Below are 21,696 nucleotides of genomic sequence, written 5' to 3'. Positions count from 1 at the left end.
GCCAAAAAAAAAAATACAGGCAATTTGGACGCTGACCCAAATGCAAATGTTCCCATATATTTAATTTGGGCAAATTTTTTTTTTAATCTATCTAAAAAAAAATCACTGATTTTTCAGAGCTCTAAGCTCTTCTCAAAAGTTAGGCAGAACTTTCATGTGTTAAAGATCACTGAAGTGCCTTCACCTCTGGTTCCTGAGATATACTGAATACATGGTATTCCGAATATGCCAATGTGGTTTGGACAATTGGAAAAGGTTTGTCAAATCTTAACAATGGCATAGCCCATGGCTGACTGCAGAAAGGCACAGCTACATCACACCATCTAATCTGGATGATAAACACATCGAGGTAATAGGGTCCCAAAAGGAGCCCCACCAGGCCAGCCCAAGGGAAAGGGTCTCTGCTCTGTGAAAGCTGATTTAATTTCTTTGTTGAGATGGACAGACAGTTCCCAAGAAATGCTAGTTGTTCTAAGCTGCCCCAACATTTCCCTTTCTTTCCTAACCCCTGACTGTGGTCTTCAATATACTGTCTCTGCCACATAGCAAGGGGAAACTGGGGTGGGGGGGGGGGTGGAGAGGTACTTACCAGGAAACTTGTTCATCATAAATGAACTGTGGAAAAAAAAATAAAAAGAGAAGATTAGACAGACACACACATACACATGCACACACATGCTTTATAATTGCACATTATCTGTTCTTGTGGCTGGTTGGTAGAAATCGGGGCTGGGGCTGGTTTGGGGTGTGAAGTGTTTGTTGGCAAACTCCCCTCTGTTCTGGTTTAGTCTCTGGTCAGTGTAGTGGAAGGAGGTCTTTTTGGCAGACTGGGGTGGGCATGGTTCAGAGGAGAGAGCATCAGAGACCATCCCAGCTTTCCTGTAATTTCTGTCTGAAGGTGGAGAGAGAGGGAGGCACACCCAAGCTTGTTATTTGTAGAATTTCAGATCTGGAAAGGGACGCGGAGCTTGGTGGGCGCTTCTAAACATTAGCCACTTATGGGTTCCCCGGAAGCTGTCTGCACGTCTCTGTGCAGCGAACAGCACCTTCAAGTTTTATGAAAGCACTTGGGCTTCTATGGACTCAATATCTGTCTTTCAGTCAACCTATTCTTTCGTTTCCATAAAAGAATTTATTTTCAAAGAAAACGCTGCATCACAATCGGAAGTGGAGAACCAGCACCACATGGCACCATGTGTAGAAAGAGGCGAAATAAGCTCAGTGACAACAGTGAAAATCCTGGCTGGACACTGTCGGCTGCCCACATTCTGGGGCCACAGGCCTGCCCTGTGTGAAGGCAGCTTAGCGAGGGAAGCAGTGCAAGACACACAAGGGCCAAAGAGAGATCTTCCCATATCAGTTAGGATCCAAAGAAAATACACAACAGGGCTGAATATTTTTAAGCCCTAGTCCCTACAGCATCTAAAATTACTTCTGAGTTTGGGGGGGAAAGTGGTATAATCCTGGCCCTTTGATTTGTACAAGGAACAGAGCTGCAGAGAACATGAGTAATTTCCCCAGCGCCGCTCCATTAGCTGCAGAGTTGGTCCTAGAACCCAGCCCTGGCTCTTAACTTCGTGTTCTTTCCATGACACCCTTATCTGCCCAGACGGCATGGTGTTGAAACCAAATGAATGCCCTTCTATTTCATTCAAAGAGGAAGCTCTTTCTTTCCACACTCACAGGACATGACTGATTTGAGCGTGATCATCTCTGAGCAGCTTTCTATCAGGGGCCCTCTGGAGACTCTCAGGCAGAAGCGATCTGCGTGTCAAGGGTGATTACTGCACCAATGTGGTAAACTCAGCTAACAACGGGGCATCGCTTCAGTCCCCAGTGATGGTAACCACCACCACCAGTTGTGAGAGACACAGAGAAACCCTCAAAGACCAGCAGGTGCAGCTCAAAAGGCACACAAGAGGACCTCCCTTCAATCACCCCGAGGAGCAATAGAGAAGGATGAGGAGAAAGGGGCCACTCTTCTTTGTAACTCACTCTTCCCAACAAGACACTGATCGGCTTCTCCAGTTTTCGCTGTTTGATCATCTGCCTTTATCGGATCCAACAGGTTGGCATTTGGATGAAGATGTCAAACCAGAATGGGAAGAGAAATAAAGAAGTGGGGAACCACCCCACGATCCAGGCTGGATGCCATGGAATCCAATCCCAGGAAGGCATTCACAGCCACTTTTATATAATCACTAGCTTTCAAAAAATCCAAGAAACCATGGAACAGAAGCAGTGATTTAAGTTGGAAAATGTTTTCTATTAATTGAAGTTAATTCAATATCAGTCTTGGGCAGCAGGCTGGAACAATCAATTCAGAGCCACTTAAGAGAGCACGAGATACTGGTAAAGAGTTGATTAGATCACCAATTTAATGTTCGTCTCTGGGGAGGGCAGCCGACACTGTAATATAAGAGCAGCTCTAAGGAAGCCTTATTCTGCAGCATCTAACTGACAGGTGAAAAAAATCAGAATAGGCTTAATTGTGCAAAGGATTCCAAAGTGAGAACAGAATTTACAGGGAACACAGTATCAGAGAAATTGTGGGGCATGCCTGGATGCAGACGGGTTGGGGGGAGGTGGGGAGGGACCAGAAACTTCCAAAACGAGAGAGGCAGCGACGCTGGTCTCTGACCACCCAGAGCCCTGAGGCCTCAGCTACCCTGTGGCCCGTGAGTGAAAACGGTCTGGGTTTAGCCCCACTGCTTCAAGAGGATTTGGTGGAAACACGAGGGGCCTCCAGAAAAGAACAATACAGTGGATAAAAGGGACTAGAAATCAGACCTTTGAGAAAATCTGAATGGCAAGAGGCTTTTGTGCGGTGAGGGAGACCTGCCTGCAGTCCGGTGGTGCCTGGAGGGGGCCGGCCAGCTGGCTGCCCATCACCCACTCAGAAGGACACGGCGCTGATCACAGTCTGTTCCCCTGGGAGAGCACATCTCAGGACCATCCTGGGGCACCCGTGGGACCGACCTGTCTGAAACCTTACGATGGCACGGCCGGTGACTTTCTCACTTGGTGTTGCCCACGGTTGGATGGAGCGGATTTCTTATTCTTTACAGATTTTATTTTATTCAATTCTCCTCAGACACGTGTTGCACATCCCTCTGTATTTTCATGCTCTCGGTGAGTAAAAGAAGACAACACTCCCTCCACCCCTGCTGGCTGGGTGACCAGGGTAGAAGAGAACCTGAAATCATGGCCTGAAACAAGAAACCGCCCCCAGTTCCGGCCGGTCCCACTAGGTGGCGCGCACGTCCCACTCCCGCGGCCCGGCGGCGCGGCGCAGGCGGGGAGGTTGAGATGAAGTTGGACCAAGTCCCCCCTTCGCGGCTTCATGAAATCTCCCGGGAGGGGGGCAAGCGGCCCTGGACAGACAGCCTCCTGCAGGAGCCTGCGGCCAGCCCACTGCGGTCACGGGGCGGGTGGCGTTCTGCAGGCAGCTCCTGCCCGGCGCTCCGAGATGGGGCCGGGTGGGTCCCTCGTTTACACCCACACGCAGCCCTGGACCTGCCGGGCGCGCGCCGGGCCGTCGGAGATGCTCCGCCCTTTTCCCAGGAGGGATTCCGCAGAGGAGCCTAGGGAGGGAGGCTCTCTGTGCTCTCTGGTTGTGTTTGGCCAGGCCCGCGATCGCCCCCGTGACACGTGTGGGTGGCGCTGATCTCTGGGCCTCGAATTTGCTGCACGGCTGGTCGGGGACCTGCTCTCTGACCCATATCTGGTTCATCCAGAGCGACCTCTGGCTTTGCCTACGCTTTCCACGTGTTCCGCAGACAACCTAAATGGGAACTCAAAGGAATGAATCTGAAAAAACACTCTTTTCCTCCAGGCCTCTGAGAAACGGTTGGGTACCATGGAAACCAGCGTTTCAGCGCTGGTGTCTGCTGTACAATTCTTCCGAGAGAGAGAGAGAGAGAGAGAGAGAGAGAGAGAGAGAGAGAGAGAGAGAGGGAGAGAGAGAGAGGCTTCCATCAGGCAGGTGAATCCCTGGATGCCGGAGCATCCCAGGGAACTCAAGATGGAACGGTAAGGACCAGACAGCTGGGAGTCGCAGGCAAGCGGGCAGGAGAGGAGAGGCTGGCCTGGCCCCTCAGCGCAGGGCGGCCCCTGGGTTGGCTGGTTGTAAGCGGTAACCACGGTGCAGGGCGGCCGCCTTGCTGAAGCTGAGATCGCGTAGCTTGTACCGTAATCTCTGGCACCATCAGAATTTTAAGCAGCGAAGGTAAAAAGGAGAAAATCAACAGCTCCATTCTCTTTCAAGAGACTGAAACCTTGAACACCTTCCCCGCCTTGCTGGAAAGGGAAACTGCTTCCTGAAGACTTATCCCTCCACCGCGTAGATGCCCTCAAGAGATGTACCCACTCAGAGTCCTGCCTTCCTTGGCTTTGAGGTCCGGGTTGCGGGTGGCTTAGCTGAGCCTATGGCGATTCCCTCTGAGATGAGAAATCAGATGGAATACACTGGAAAACAGCTGTGAGGCACAGATATGGTTTCCACTTGAAGGGTAAATAGTAATTCATTACATCTCCAGCCAGCCAACCTGACGAGCTGTGGGAGGGTAGGAAGGACAGCTGATCTAAGGGCAGGGCTTGAGCAGAGCTGGACATCCCATATCTACACACAGGGCAGGCCACAGCAGAAGAAACAGCGATGAGAGGACCAATTTAGGATACAGGAGATGATGGCTGTTAAAACCAAAGGCTGCGTTCACTCTGCAGTGCAAACACAGACGCAGAACTAAAGGGTCCAAGTTGCTGTCCTTGGGAAAAAGCAAGACTCCTGGAACTCCCAGGTCCAGCTGACCCGCTTCCTGGCTCTAGGAGCAAACACATGATGCCCCGGCCCCCTCTGTGACCCTGGCACCACTTACAGCAGCCCTGCCTCCTCGCCGTGGCAGGGATTAGGGAACAGGGGACCCTTTGGTTTGTTTGAGAAACTTGAACGTTCTCTCACATCCTTCCCTGTGAGGATCTCTGGTTGACAGAGTCATTCCCTCTTTGCTGGGGCCCTGAGATGTCATCTTGAGAAGGGGCTCAGGGTCTCCAAATGGGAGAGGGAGGAAGGGGGACGGGCCTCAGAGGCCAGTGGGAGCTGGAGGACAGTGTGCGTGTCAGGTGTCTTTCCTCTCACAGAAAGGGTGACACAAGAAGATTTAAGATGAGTCGTCTTAACGAAAGACTCCCATGAGAGGGAGGCAGACGTTCAGTCTCTGAACGTAAAGTACATGCTTCGGTGCCTCTGTGAAAGTGGACTGCGTGGTGGGCGGGGTAAAACCAGACTGCACGAGGGAGGTTTTGTTGGAGGGAAAACCCGAATTCTTTGCTGGGCTGATGCAGCTGTACATCTTATCCTCCTGCTTTGGCAGACCTGAGGGGTTGCAGCTCCCTCACCTCGAGCAACTCCCTGGATTTCTGGAGCCTGGGTGTTGCTGTCTGTAAAATGGGACTCCTATCACAGCTGCTTGCGCAGTGGTGAGTATTAAACAAGGAAATCTCCATCGATAGACCCAACACTGAACTCAGTCCTGTAGGAAGCATGGAGTCTCTGCTTGTTAAAAGTGCCTGTGAGAATATAGGTATACTTTCCACGGGAGGATTTGCTCTCTACCACTGTGCTATCCAAGGTGATAGGCACTAGCCACATGTGGCCACTTGCACTGAAATGAATGAAATAAGATTCAGTTTCTTGGTTGCAATAGTTGCATTTCACGAATTCAATGGCTAAATGGGAAAAGAATTGAAAAAAGAAGAGATACATGTATATGTGTAACTGAATCACTTTGCTGTACACCTGAAACTAACACGACATTGTAAATCAACTCTATTCCAAAATAACATAAAAATACAAAAGAGCTCAAAGGCTCATATGCCTGGTGGCTACCATAGCAGAGAGCGCTGCCTATGCTGTCTCCAGCGGATGGGTCAGCTGTGCTGTCTCTCTTTGTCCCCGTGGAATCCCCTTCAGAATGGGGGGCTGCACTGAGTAAGAGGGGAGTGTCACCTCGGACAAGGCTTGCTACTGCCCCTGAGGGGCCCCCCAACTGCCAATGGCCCCCCTGGCCCTTCTGCAGGTGGGCAGCACCCACCACGATGCATTTGTGAGTCCATCTAAGTGATGTGGAGCCCGTCTCAGAGGCCTCCCCATGCTCCCTTCTCCTGGTGCTCATAATCCCAATCCCGAAGCAGAGATGAAGGGTAAAAATAAAGTATTCCTTTTAGGGCAGCTGTTAGATTGACGATGTAATGAATCATTTGCATTTATGTAAATTACATGATTATGTAAATTACAGTAACATTTCAATAAAAGAGACTGTGGGGCCCTGCTGGAATTTGGAGAAAGAAGATGGGGAGGCCAGAGCTGCCACAGTCAGTTGGGGGTGGGTCTTTGGTATGAGAGAGAGGCTGCAAGAGGGTCTGTAAGAGTCTGCATACTATCCATCACGCAGATGCACACAGGACATGCTCTGAAGGACCCAGGATGCTCTCAGGACCTAAATAGCAGCACTTCTCTTGCAGAGAGAGACCCAAGTCATGGGGTGAGGCTCCTGGGCCACGCCCAGCTTCTCCAGGGCCTGATGCTTCATTTTACAGAATGTCACCAGGGCTAAAGGCGGATGCCTGATGGGCTGGGGGAAGGGAGCTGAGAGACATGCTGTATGCTTTTGTAACTAGAACCGCTTTAGATGAGAGCACGTTCTTAATTTCTTCTGCTCTTTTTTTTAAAAAACAGCAACAACAAACTAGAAAATAGCATAGAGCGAAGGTCAGGTGAATCCCAGATACCGACACGAATTGGGTCCCTTGTCTCTAAGTTAACTTTTTGAAGCTCTGTTGGTTTCAGAATATCCGTGCTGTGTTTTTACTTTTTGGCCCAGCCCTCTGCATCAGCTTCCACATCAGCTGTTTTGGAACCCAGGTAGTAACGACCCCACCAGCACTCCCTGGCTCAGGGCCCTAAGTCTCCCTGGAGATGCTGTCTTTTCTGCTCTTTGGATTCCCAGCCTCAGGGATTGTCCTCGGGGCTCCTTCTCGTGGGCAGAAGTGGCCCCTGGTCCCACTTAGTCGGGACTTGCCTGCCAGGTGAATAAGCTCTTCACTGTGTCACCTCAGGAGACTGTCTTCTGAACATTTCAGAACCAGTGAAAGGGGGAGAGGGTAAAAAAAAAAACCCTAATAATTAAAATAAATTATTTGGATGGTTGGTAATTATTTGTGGGTAGGAGGAGGGCTTCTAAATACAGGACTTTTCACTGCCCGTTGCAGGGTCCGATGGAAAAGCTTCGTGTTATACAAGGGAAAACCCAAAGAAAAGTGATGCTGTTACCATGACATTAGGGAAAACAAAGAAAGAGGAGACTAAGAAACCTTGATAAAAGATAGCGCGCGTGGTGCAGCAGCTCGTGGCTGGCGCGTGGAAGAGAGCGCTGGACGCTGAGGAACCTTCTTCGCTAAGTGCTGCTCTTCGGGTATTAGGCTTTTTTGCTCCTCATACTGATTTTAAGTCTCACGTGAAAATGACCCCAAGGACGAACAGCCCTCAGAAATCCAGACAACCAAGCTGCCACGATGCCGCCCCTTTCCAGACGATCCTTGCCCTGCACCTGCTGAACATCCAAGGAAATGGTGTCTGACCATATTTTTATTTATTTGTTTGTTTATTTATTTATTTTATTGGCTGTGTTGGGTCTTTGTTGCTGTGTGCGGGCTTTCTTTTTAGTTGCGGTGAGTGGGGGCTGCCCTTCGTTGTGGTGCGTGGGCTCCTCATTGCCGTGGCTTCTCTTGTTGTGGAGCACGGGCTCTAGGCGTGTGGGCTTCAGTAGTTGCAGCACATGGGCTCAATAGTTGTGGCTCACGGGCTCTAAAGCGCAGGCTCAATAGTTGTGGCGCATGGACTTAGTTCCTCCGCGGCATGTGGGGTCTTCCTGGAGCACAGGATCGAACCTGTGTCCCCTGCATTGGCAGGCAGATTCTCAAACACTGAGCCACCTAGGAAGCCCCTGTCTGACCGTATTTGAGGTTGAGTTTCTCCAAGTGCAGTGGGTGCCACTGGCATCAGAATCACAGGGGAAGATCCTGGTAAAAGAGAAGTTTCCTGGGTCCAACCCCAGGACCTACGGAATTAAAATCTCTGGGTTGCACATGTCCAGGAGGCATGCTGGGCGTGTCCAGTGCTGCTGAATTTGGAGAAAGCCCACTTACGGTAAAAAGAACCATGACCAAACCCTGAGGACTCAGACGTGCTCTTTTCCATTACTTCCTAACAGCGGAGAAATGTAATTTTTCTCAAGATCATAAAAATCTAGCCTTGATGTTGGGTTGGTAAATACACAGTCCAATCTCTAGGTCACGGCAAACAATCACTTGCTCTTGACTCTGTTGCCATCGGAAGGAACATGGAGCTGCCAGCATCCGGTGTGCTCTGATTCATCCTCAGCAGGTGATTGCTTTGCCCAAAGACCTCGCTCTGGTGAACGCTGCCCACAGCCTGAGGAAGCAAAACTGCTTTGCTTCTTCACACGTCATTAGTGACAATTACATGTGTTCTATCTTGAACACGTCCAGATAAATGTGACAGAAGACAGGTTACTTCACACACAGTCCAGGAGGTGTCTATGTGAAAACAGAGTGAAGCCAATGCTGGCAAATCTGCCCTCGGGCGTGGACGCTGCCGAATCCGCCCTCCTGGGGAGGGGGAGGGTCTTGGACTGCACTGTTCTGTCTCATCGCCTTGTCTCTAGGAGGGTGGGCATCTCCTTTTGGAATTCAGCAGAGTGGAGAACTGCGTTCATTGACACCATCCCCTAACACATCTCTTGAAAAAAAGTAACTTTTTTCAAAAATCATCCTAAAATACCCTGACAGTAGAAGAGCAGAGTGCATATGATCTGTTTGGGGTTGGATGTTCAAGGACAAATCTCCTGCAGAGCGTGTTCGAGCAGTCTGGGCTGGGTGAACAGAGGCTTCTAGATCTGGGAATGACTGTACCTCTTCCACAGGTACAAGAACACAGAGTTCATGGGCGTTCTTAAGTCCGCTGATCGGGAATTCAACAGACGCACTGCGTGTTCAGTCCAACATGGGCATCGGAGCCTTTCTGCTCCTTGGGGCTGGTCTCAACCCTTCTGATCATCAGTCGCCCCTGGAATGAGGGGGCTGTGGTTGTAAACCCAACATCTTCACTGTAGGAGCTGCTATTGATTTAAGTACCCACCTGATTCCTTAGGGAAAGTCTTGTATTAAACATCACTTTTGACTTATTTGTATAGAGATTTACAATTAAATAATATACAGATAAGTGCTTTGAAAACAGGTCAGTAAACCCTTCAGTGGACCTATTTCCATCCTGTAGGTAAGAAAACTAAGGCCTGGAAAGACTGACTCCTCCAAGGTCGTGAGAGCTAGTGAAAGGGGGACCACAATTAGGAGTCAGATCTCCCGGCTCCCATCACTGTTCTCCTGATTTGCTGCCTTTCTTCTCCTGGACGGCTCGGCTTGCCAAGCTACGGGGTTTGAGCTTGTCCCCACAGGACATGGAGCCATTGATCATTTAAACAAAGGACTGGTATTTGCAGGTGCTCTTTGTAGAGACACCATCTGAACGGCTCTGAGGATGATGGTGGGTGGGGGACGGGGCGGAGAGGAGTAGAGGCAGAGGGGGTGCGCAGCCGTGATGCTACTTGTTACAACATTAACCTGCAATAAGCTGCCTCAGTTCCAGCCAGAGACTCAAAAAGCCTCAAGTAAAATGGGCTACGGGGGACACACTGGAGAGATTTTTACAAAGTGAAAACCCACAGGACAATGATGCCGAATGCATATGGTGGGAGTTGGGAGGGCAGTTTAATATCATTCCAGGCTGGGTGCCTAGGATAGGAGTGGGGCTGAAATACAGGAGGGTCCAGTCTTGGGGAAGTGATCCTAAGTGTAGAGACATGTTGGGTCTGGGACATGAAGGTGTCTAGTAGAGAGTCGCTTACCCAAGGCTAGGGACACAGTGTGGGGGTGTCCCCAGAAGGTGGTAATGGCAACAGCCACTGTGGGACAGGCAGGGCATGTCCTGGGAGAGTGCACAGAGTGAGGGGGAGAAGGAAGGTCCACACCCAGGGATGCTGAAGGGAGTGACAGAGGAGCCCGTGAGGAAAGTGAGAGCAAAGGGTCAGGGATCACAGGAAAACAGCAGGGGATGCTCACGGAGCCAGGTGACCAGGGCCAGCTCCTGTTCTGAGCACCGGACCATGAGGCTGGGTTCTGGGTGATCACAGTAGCCGCCTCCCTGCACCTGCTCCACTTGGCGGAGCCGCGTGTCACCCCGAGCTAAGAAGGATGACCGGGGATAAGAGGCGACGGATCCAGGCGAGGTGCCCATCACACACTTACCACGATGAGCGCAACCACAGACAGCGTGTAGTAAATGGAGTCCCTCAGGAGGCACCAGGAGGACAGAGCCACAACCTGGGGGAAAAGGGGAAAGGGGGTGAGAAACAGGGCATTGACTGTGCGAGCGAGATAGCCTGGCTCCTGGTGCTGTGGCAGTGATGACCCAGACGCACAACCTAGCGCTCTGTCTCTGTCTGGACCCAGGCCATCTGCCCGTCGATAGGAATTTACTGAAGGTTTTTAGGCATAATAGTCTGGGTCCCCTGAAAATTGGATGCCGATAATGGGGTTAAACCTGCAAGGACTTCATTAGGGGGAGATGCCTAGGAGGGTAGATGGGGTGGGGGCCAGGGAGGCTGGGGGTGGGGTGGGTGCCCAGCCATGACTCGGGTCTGACCCCCGGAGAAGAGGGCAGGCTGGGTGGATGGACAGTCTGAGGAAGGTTCTGCAAAGCGGAGCCAAAGTCCCACGTCTCCCAGCCTCCGCATCCCTAAGGCCACGCGGATGGGAGGAACCACCTTACCCTGTGTCCTTGTCAACACCCTACCTTGGGCTGGGCAGCTGCCACCCTTCAGAAGAGGCACGGACAGCTGATGTGCAGCCCCCCCGCCACTCACTCCTTCTTCTCTCATCTCTAGCATATGCTTGGCCTTGTTGGCACTTGACCCCTGGCTTCATCAGAATTTTTAAAAGATAAATTTGCATATCAATCTGGAGAAAACATTATCTTAGCAGTGGGGAGATGTCCCTTTAAAGATGTGGTGCCTCTGCTGAGACCAGTGGACACCTTGCTGGAGGCTAAGCTGCCTTGGCCTCCTGTGTGCAGACTTCCTGCAGGAGAAGGAGACTCCTGGTGCAAAAGGATGCAAGGGGCCAGGCTGGGCATTGTGGGAGGAGGGGCTGTGGGGAGGGAGGGGCCAGGCTGGGCACTGTGGGAGGAGGGGCTGTGGGGAGGGAGGGGCCAGGCTGGGCACTGTGGGAGGAGGGGCTGTGGGGAGGGAGGGGGAGGAAGAGAGAGGGGGATGGAAGGAGGAGGGGCCCAGGTTAAGATCCCTGTTCTGGAGGAAGAGTCATTTCGCCTTGGTAAGTCCTTCAAAGTTTCTTTTGGAGCAAAAGCTGGTGTATTTCCTCTGCTCTGCAGAGTAGGTCCATTTTTGCAGACTCTCTCCCAAAGGAGCCTGGGAGAGTCCCAGCGCCCTGTCGGAGGTGCTGTCCTGGGCTGTCACTCACACTCCCTCCCACCTCCCTAGAAAAGTGTCAGCCGCCCCAGGGCCACAGGACATGTCTAGCTGCCTTCGTCCTTGGCCTCATAAGCGGAAAAGGACACAGCAAATGCCAGCTCTCAGCTGGGACAATGACAGCCACATGGTACACCACAGACAATAGGAAAAGGGATTCCAGGGACAAGGCCGCCTTGGGTGCCTCTCCCCTCCCCAACTGCTGTGTCCGCTATGAAGAAAAAAGAGTAGGAAAAGTCAAACCAAAGAGGGCTTTCTGGATTCAAATAACATGAAAGATATGACTTAAATAGAACCATAAATGAATAATGAGGCCAGCCTCTTTCCATTAACACATTCTTCCCCTGCTGTAGGGACACAGATATTTTCTGTTGCTAATTTTGCCTTACTAGGTTTCATATTTACAGATCTAAGTTACGGATGATGGGGTTGTCAAGAACTTGTGCCATGAGAATCACTGCAGAACAAACTGAGTACTCTTCACCCTTTTATCATCTCTTCTGGACTGTATAGTCTCAGAACCTGTGACCATCACTCACAATCTATGAAACGGAGCAAAATGCACTAGACTGTTCATTTTCCATCAGGTCATAGAACGTGGTGAATATTTTAAAATTTATTATAACTAGGCAAATGGATTTAAAACATGTGGCAAATATCAATTCTGAATTTTCTTAAAAAATCACTTGGGTTTTTAGTTAAAGATGGCAGATTGAACACACCCCAGTACCTTTGCTCTTTCTTGTTACACTATAACAGGGTAACAGCAAAGGGATTGTTTTTTTTGCTTGTTTGTTTTTTAACAAGACATAAACCTGGGAGGAAAAGAGAATAGAAGAGCTGATCAGAGCAACAACATTTTGGAGGCTGAAAGCAGAACAACTGGTCATTCAGTTGGCAGTGGGCCAAACGCTAGAAGTGATGGTAAATGTGGCCTGAAAACAGGATGACCGCGAGACTGTTTAAGAATTTTATCCCAAACTTCCTCCCTCACTTCAAGCAGAGCAGTGATTGCACATCCCTCACCTTATTGGAAACAGGAGACCTGGCATTTAAAGGCCAGAAGTTCCAGAAAAAGGAGAGGAAATCAGATAAATAATGAAAGAAAAATTCCAGAAGTGAAGGATGTGCATTTTCCAGCACAAAGTTGTATGCACAACAACGCATGTCATCATGAATTTTCAGAATACTGTGACCAAAAAAATGGTCCTAGAAACTACCTGAGAGAGAAAAACAGGAGTATATACAAAGGATGAAAATCAGAATGACAAGTTATTTCTCATCCAAAGCACTGGAAGTTGGAAGACAATGGAGGAACGCCTTCGACATTATGGGTAGAAAGGAAAATTATTTCAACCTGGAATTCTACACTCAACCAAATTGTTCATTAAGTGAGAGAAGAATAAAAATGAAATTTAATTACCTTAAAAAATTTACTTCCTATGTATCCTTTCCCAAAAAGCTACTGGAGGACGTGCTCCACCAAAATCAGAGAGTAAAACACTTGTTACATAGAATTATGTCACAATAAACTATTACACCAAACAATAAAAAACTATTGTAATCAGTGAAGAAGATTTGCAGAATGGTGGTGAAGGAAGATTCCAAAATGAAGGTAAAAGGAGATTCCAAATTGAAACTTTTGCAGCAGGTCAGAAGGCTGAGAAGAAATGATACCAGAAGGACAAAATTGTTGGAATATCTTATAATTTTGAACCCATGGAAAGGAGATGGGAGAGCTCTGGGAACAGAGCACAGAAACCTAAGCAAATGAGCAACAACAGAAAAGACAATTATAAACCATGGGGGAAACACAGAGTTGTGCAGGAAAGGAAGATGAATCATTACCTATTATTGGCTCAGCTGTAAACAGTGGTCACATAATCATAATAAAGGCAGCATTTATGGTGTAACTGTTTGGGGAGGACGGAGGGCTGGGCGGTCGGGGTGGGCAGGGCTGAAAGAGACCCTGACCCTCCTCTTCTACATGGTGAAGCTGTGGAGCATACTTGAAACTGAAAAGTCAAGTAACTGCCATAGAAGCACGTTATTTGGATACACTGAGCAAGGGTCAGGAATAACCAAACTAGTGGAAAGTGGTTGCCTTGGAAGGGTGGGATGGGAAGGTGGCTGTCTTTCATCATAAGCCTCCTGTAACTGGTTGCCTCTTTAAGCTCTGGGTGTATGACTTTAACGAAAATAAAAACTAAAATAAAAATAAGAAAGTATAATACAAGTTATCCACTTAGATTTATTGCTGCAAGAAATACACCTCATGCTAGGCCTAGATGTTCAATCTGCATGGATAGTGATCTAATTTATCTCTTTATAAATAGAATACTTTTCAAAGTAGAGACTATCTCCAAATTTCAGCTCCAGATTCAAAGCCTACGCTTACCAAAACCAATTTTTAAAAATTTACTTATTACAATTTTTTTTAATTGAACTATAGTTGACTTACAATGTTTCAGGTGTACAGCAAGGCGATTCAGTTATATATATATATCTTTTTCAGATTATTTTTCATTACAGGTTATTATAAGATATTGAATATAGTTTCCTATGCTATAAGTAGGTCCTTGCTGTTCATTTTGTATATAGTAGTGTGTCTGTGTTAATCACAGACTCCTAATTTATCCCTCCCCCCTTTCCCCTTTGGTAACCATAAGTTTGTTTTCTATGTCTGTGAGTCTGTTTCTGTAAAACCAATTTTTTTTCTATAGAAGCAATGAACTGGAGGACAAATAAGAAGGAGTCAAACTAGAGAATAATTTTTCTCCACACTCTAGAAGGAAGTAAAGCATCATTGATTCTGCAGTATCTCTAGTGAAAGCTGTGACCATGACCTCATGTCTACCTCTGCGTTCCCTTTCTGCGACCAGGACTCACCACAGTAGCAAAGGTTTATCTGACACTTCCTGCAAACAAGAGGACCAGAAGGGTTATTTCATTCAATCCTACAGCAACCCCAAAAGGTGGGCACTGTCACCCTCATTGGCCAGCAGTCTGGACTTGGCCAACGTGAAGTCTTGACCATGACCATACAACTGGCAGTGAGATAGGGGCTGGGATCTGAACTCAGAAGTCTGGGTCTCATGGCCCTGACCCCACACTCTATGCTACAGTGTGTAAACAGAGGCAGGGGTGAAAGCAGACACCCATTTGCGACACCTCCCATGGAGATTTTCTTTTCTCCATGGCATTAAGCCATTAGGCAGGTGTGTTAGAGATGGCAGCCAAAGGAGGGAAGAGTTGGAGGTGAGAGACCAAAAAGCAGCCACCACAGCTCAATTTAAAAATACACTGTTTTAAAGAGACTCAGGGCAAATAATCAAAGCAGAAGGAGTGATCACAGTGGCTACAGACAGGGATACGGATATGGTATAGACACATTGCAGGAGGGAGACAGTCAGAAAACTTGGAAACTACTTCATTTAGCCGGTTTAATTTAGTTTAAAAAACAAAACAATACAAAACAGCAATACAGCTGATTGTTTGGTGATGGAATATTTCACTTTTCCACAGACGTGGATACACTGATGCTTGGGTCCAAGCTACTCTCTTTGCTTCTTGGTGAAGGGGCTTTTATCTCTAGAAAGAGGCCAGCAACCATGTGATTCAGACCCCGAGCACATTTGTTGGCAGAGAGGGATCTGTCAGCACCCCTGCACCAACGTGGGAGGCTCTTTGGCATCTGTTGGCAGGTGTCACCCAACCCGGAGTGGGGGAGATGGTGATGAGAAGACAGTGCTTCCTGAGCACTTCGCAAAGTGAACAGGGGTCCTGGGAGAGAACCAACAGTGAGTAACGCTGCCCTTGACCTCATTAATCAATAATACAGATGGCGCAGATAAGAGGCCATCCACTGGCAGACTCCTCCATAAATTAAAGCCAGAGGCTCTGTTTTCCCCTAAAGCTCTAGGAATCTCTCCCAGCTGGAATTTCATCTTGATATTTCTTTTCTATTTCTGGAGTGCATTTCACACTTTTTCTATTGAATATGCAGCTTCCATTTCCTTCTTATAATTTCATTTAGTTTCAGAGTGGTATGAGGCGAAAAGAAAAAAAAAATCCACATTTCCAAAACAGAGGAAAATACCTTCTCCTTTATTCAAATGTTGAGTGATAATCTGGAATTCTGACTCCTTCCAGGAGGTTAAAGTTGTTTATGATAAAACTATATATTTTCTGTATATGGATTTGTATTGCAAATCTATATACAGCTATTGATATATATGGTAATATACTCACATCATACATATGGATAGTTAGCATATATAATACAATTTAATATTTATGATTTTTCTTGATGGGGAATGGAATTTGACACTGCAGATGCATTTTAAAAGGAACAAATACCCTCAACTTGTGAGCACTTTGCCTTTTTAAAAAGCCATTGAAGCAGTCAGAACACCATAACAGTTACATGACATAAAACATAAAACTGCTATCGTTTCAGAGAAATGTTGTCATTTCACACAAATTTCATGGAAAAGGGATTTGCAAATCATAACATGAGTTTTGTTCCAAGCTTTTGAGCTGACACAGTTCCTATAGGCAATTTTTACCTCAGGAAAGACAGCCATGCAATGTGGAGCAGGAATGGGGGCTCTGGGGTGTTCCCCACATGGTGTGAGGGCGTCCAGCAGTGCTAGGGGTCAGAGAAGGCGAGGGAGAGGTCTCAGGGCTACTGTCTGTTCATTATTCAGGTACACTTTCAATACACTTCCATCCTGGGAAAAGTCACCGAAATACAAATGGCTTCTGCTTTCTGGAAATTTACTGCTGAGAATGGACTGTAACAGTCAGGCTGTGCAAAAAGACAATCATAAGTTTTGCAAAATACAATGAACATCCTCTTACTCTTCTTCGCAAACAGAAACAGAAAATGAATTCAAATTTTAAATTTTATTTTTTTCTAAGAAAACCTATTCTGAGTTCTAGTTTTATGTAAGAAAAACAACTGACAAGTAAACAAGCTGCTCCTGGAGATACATTTGCATGAAAACGAGGCCCCATCAGGACGGTGCAGGCATACAGTAATCTCCTGAAGGCTCTTCATTGATCAAGTTGAACAATAACCACGGATGCTCTAATGACCCGAAGTGCCCGGGATGCAGAAGTGCCTTCTCAATCATTCAAAACATTAGGTGCAGGAGTTTTCATGTTGGATGCAAGTGTTGCCTGCTAGGCCTTCAAAACTTGGTTGCTCATACTGTTCTCACACACATCAGAATGCACGGGGAGTTGGCTCCACCTTAGGGGAGGACCGCGCAAGCTGTGCTCCTGGAGCCCTTTGCCAGTCACCTAGAACCAGGCATGGGGTCTGCACTCACTGCCAGGCATTGCTGTGCCAGCACTAGGGATCAGCACTAGGTAGTTTGCTCAGTAAAGGTAGGACATTTAGGGTAATTTCAGCTTGGATTTGTGTTAGCTTGGATTTACCCAGAAGCAGAGCCTGAGGCAAGGATTCGAGCATGTAGTTTACTTGGGAGGTGATTCTAGGAAACACTGTTGGGGGAAATGAGGCAGGTGATGAAAATAAGGTAATAAGCAAGTCACAGCAGCAGGGGACTGGGGCGAGATCCTGGTGGGGTGCAATCCTGGTGGGGTGCTCTGGGGGACCCTGGAGAGCATGCCTTGTCTCATCAGGGGGAGAGGGAGCTGGGGTATTTATCCATCCACTCCCACCGGTCATTGCTTGAAGGCTGCACACGGAATCTTGATTCTCTGGCCAAGGAAAGCCCTCAGACAGAGAAATGCAGGTTCTGGCAGGGGGAAGGCAGGCCAGTGGGCACTGAAATGGTAAGGGTGAGGGTCATGAGTGGGGCACCAGCAGTGTCTGCTTTAACCCTAGATATGGACTTGACACAGTAATTTGATAATCAGAATAAGCATTCACACACACACATGCACACAGAGTTTTGTAAGCTTAAAAAATACAACCCATTTTACATATGTACCACATCTTCTTTATCCATTTGTCTGCCAATGGACACTTAGGTTGCTTCCCTGTCTTGGCTATCGTAGATAGTGCTGCTATGAACACAGGGGTGCATGTATCTTTTCAAATTTTAGTTTTCTACAGATACATGCCCAGGAGTGGTATTACTCAGCCATAAAAAAGAATGAAAAAATGCTATTTGCAGCAACATGGATGGACCTAGAGATTATCATACTGAGCGAAGTAAGCCAGACAAAGGCAAATATCACATGATATTGCTTACAGGTGGAATCTAAAAAGATGATAAAAATGAACTTACTTACAAAACAGACATAGATCCACAGACATAGAAAACAAACTTATGGTTTACTAAAGGGGAAAGGGGGGGAGGGATAAATGAGAAGTTTGGGATTAACATACACACACTACTCTATATAAAATAGATAACCAACAAGGACCTACTGTATAGCACAGGGAACTCTACTCAATATTTTTATAATTACCTACAGGGAAAAGAATCTGAAAAAGAATACATATATACATACATATAACTGAATCACTTTGATGTACAGCAGACACTAACACAACATTGTAAATCAACTATACTTCGGTAAAAAAAATACAACCCCATCCCATTAACACAAGATTCTAAAGCAGAGCATATTAACTATGCTGTTTTAAGTCCAGAATAGTGTTCCCCTGGGGCCAGGGGAAGAGTCTGAAAGGGCACGAGGGGCTCCCGGAGGCCAGGACTGTTCTCTTTCTCGATCAGGTCCTGGTGACTGGGCTGTGCTCAGCTGTGAAAAGTCACTGAGCTGTACTTATGATACATGCACTTTTCTGAATCTACGTGGTACTCCAATAAAAATCTTCTTCGAACAAAACAAAACAAAAATGCAATTACAAGGTTAGTTGTTCAGATTAATTTTACATATTTATTTGAACACTAAGTACTCCATCACACTTGCAGTTGGCTTATTAGTAAAGTTGGCAGAAAAAATACAGGACACCCAATTAAATTTGAATTTCAAGTAAACAATGACTAACTTAAAAATAAAAGTATGACCTCAAATATCACCTGGAAGAATATACTGAAAATATATTTGTTGCTTATTTGAAAATTGAAATTTAACTGGATGCCCTTTATGAAATCTGGTAACACTGCTTATTAGATTTTTGGGTGTTGATTAAGATAACTATTTTGCTTTTCTTTGTATAAGCACAAAATTGGAAGTTTAGTGATTTGGGAATAAATATTCTTAAGGTGAAGGGAAAGCCGAATCTTTTCTATATTGCCTACTTATGCTGGATATTGACCACTTTTATTCTCCTTGTTTGGCTTGCTCAGAGTTTTTTCCCCTCTGTTTTTTGTTAATTGCAATAACTGCCCACATGTACATTACAATTTGGGAAGAGATTTCCACCACACCAAGACTTTTGGCTTCTCTTGAAAAAAACCCTCGAAGACCTGGCATCCGGGGGTTATTCTTATGCCACCCTGGAGACTGTCTGCAGAGCCCTCTTTAGGTGGGAAGTGCATCCTTCAGCTCCCACTGTCCCCTCCCCTCTAAGCCCTCCCCTCTGTTGCAAAGGCAAGAGCCAGACGCCACGTACTCCTGCCTTTCTGCTACTGATGTTCTCGGATCTGACTCCTTCACTCATTTATTCTGCATACCTGGGCCCTGCCGGGATAGGCGTTTGTGATCCTCGATCGAGAAGAATTATTTTATTTAGCCTTGACAATGCTGAGCACACCAGCGGCCATCTCTTTATACCCAACACTACATTTGGGATTCTAAACATTCTGTGCTACGTGTCCCTTCGCGCTCTCTGGACCCCTTTTCAGGATGTGTATTAAAAGGCATAAAGTAAATAAAGAACTACAAAGAAATGGATTCACTGAAATCCAATTAGCAAAACATTGAGAACTGAAGATATTGTTCTGTATGTTTCTTTAGTAACAAGAGCCAGGAAGCTTCTTTATTATAAGAAGGGAGTCATTTAAGAGCAGTGATCAGGGGGAAGCGTCTGGAGTATCTGCAGTAATTGTAACACAGCATGAAAACCGCTTATGTTCTATTGGAGGCAAAGTCCCAGCTCCTGTTACCCTGGTCTGTTGCTCACGAATAATGAAATGAAATGTTAAATGTAAGTGGTTAGCAAAAATAAAGATGTGTTTTTTCCTCATCCAAGTTCACAGACCCCCTAATCTAGTTTTTGGCAACAGAAGCCCTGAGGTGCTGCTCCTTCTTAGTCCCTGGCTTTTCGTCATTTAATTACTTGTCCCTCTACCAGAGAGGGGATGGGAGGTAACGTGGCTCTCCGTCCATCCTGGCTGTACTGATAAGAACTTGGATGGAGGAGGTGGAAGCTAACAGTAAAAACACGGTTTGGGGCTGCCTGTGGATTTCCATGATGTGTGCTTTCTGCTTCATCCATTATCACAGAGAGGAAGTTGGCTACGGTTATAGTTTTCCTGGAAGGATTGACCTGGCTCCCACAACATGCAGTCTCCTGTCTCAGCCCGGTAAGTGCAGCGTGGGAGTCGGTCCACTGAGAACTAAGAGACGCTCCTTCCACGGCTGAGCGCTGCCCCCGCTAGTCACCTAGGTGTGGTCAGGACAGCCTGTTAGGACTGCAACTCTCGGGCCCCACTCTAGACCTGCTGCATCCAAATCTGCATCTTAGCAAGACCCCCAGGGGAGCCATGTGTGTGTTACAGTGTGAGAAGCACTGGCTTAGGGGACAGAGAATTCTGGAGTCTGAGTCACACCTGTGAACTTGAAGTATGAACAGCAAGAGACTGGTGAGGTGGCCCATGGCCTTCACCCTGGGCTAGGGGTTCTAGACAGGATGCCGTGGGCATGGGTCGCCACTTAGGGTCTTTGCGCCAGAGAGCAACAGGGTATGTCTGAGTTGCAGGGCAAATTTGAAACACCGCTTGTCTGGTGTTTGCTACTTCATCAATTTCTAGCACCAACCCTGCTAAAGATGCTGGGGAAACCACCCCTTGGTACGATGTAGAACCAGAACATTCCTGCTCCCTCCTAAGCTCTCCTACTCAACCTGTTGAAAAGATGGTATGAGGAAGTCCAAATCAGCGATGCTGAATTTATTTTTAAATTTATATCATTTATGTTAGTAGCCAGATACACATAGGAGACAAATATTTCCTCATTTTATCAATTAGGGAGCCTAAAAGGACAATGTCAAGCTTGAGGGATCATTTCACTGTCCTAATCTGTAACAGTGTCTGGTGGGACTAGGGTCTCCCAAATGGGGTGGGGCTTCTCTGCATTTGTAGTGTTGATAGAAAAGGAAGTTAATACATATCATGTGAGCTCAGAAATCAGACAGCAAAGACCATGTATTTGAGTCGAAGCTTCTGGAAGTAAGAACCTGGCTAAAAGTACATGATTACATTAGCATTTGGTGTTTACATTACCGCATGATGTTTTCCATGCTGTCAGAAAACTGGTAATGGAAGCATGGGGGGAAGATGCTCTGTTTCCGTCTAGTCTCTCTGGAAATTAAAATGCTGGAGGCAAAGCGGATGGAAAGACAGGAGAGCCAGCTCCTTTCCAGTCCACAGCCTTGGATGTGGATTTGGAAGGGTCCATTTCATACCTGGAAGGATCCACGTTTCTCTGGCTTCATCAAGTTACAGAGGAGAGGAAATAAGGATTATGTACTTTAAAATGAAGATTTCTACCTACTGTTTGATAAAGAATGGGACTTGTGTCATATCAGGAGCTAATCTGACTTATGATGTGTCCGAAGGATACGAGGCTGGCCGCCACTCCTGGCAGTGCCAGGTTGGAAAGGAAGCACTTGTTCTCTCTCAGGTGTGGATGCAGGGTCACACCCTGATCTCGGGGGTGTGCAGTGATATTCTCATACCAAAAACACGTCTGTGTAGCTACGTATGTATGGCTCATCCGGCCCCAGTCGATCTGTCAGGCAATTTATTTTAAGCACTTTCTGTGACTCAGGGTAGGGAGAACAGGTGACGCCCATGAATCAATTCTGCAGCCACGGCAAACTGAATACAAGAACGTTTCTTTAATGGGTGCTTGGAAGACAATTTCCCGCTGCATTAAAGATCTTGAGGATTAGAATACGGTAACATCA

General features: G+C 47.1%; 1 protein-coding gene across 2 annotated transcripts in view; it reads right to left on the bottom strand.

The window, feature by feature from the left end:
- SLC24A3 (solute carrier family 24 member 3) overlaps window positions 1-21,696 on the bottom strand; it is a 465,173-nt gene that overhangs the window by 52,042 nt on the left and 391,435 nt on the right. For both annotated transcript variants that reach the window (XM_057702549.1, XM_057702550.1), the window contains 2 exons: window positions 10,384-10,458; window positions 590-615 (listed from right to left, as the gene is read on the bottom strand). In XM_057702549.1, the coding sequence (XP_057558532.1) occupies window positions 590-615; window positions 10,384-10,458 (101 nt within the window). The remainder of the gene's footprint in view (window positions 1-589; window positions 616-10,383; window positions 10,459-21,696) is intronic.

Source organism: Hippopotamus amphibius, chromosome 12 (assembly GCF_030028045.1).
Source record: "Hippopotamus amphibius kiboko isolate mHipAmp2 chromosome 12, mHipAmp2.hap2, whole genome shotgun sequence".
Classification (NCBI taxonomy): domain Eukaryota; kingdom Metazoa; phylum Chordata; class Mammalia; order Artiodactyla; family Hippopotamidae; genus Hippopotamus; species Hippopotamus amphibius.
This window is presented reverse-complemented; position numbering and strand designations above follow the sequence as displayed.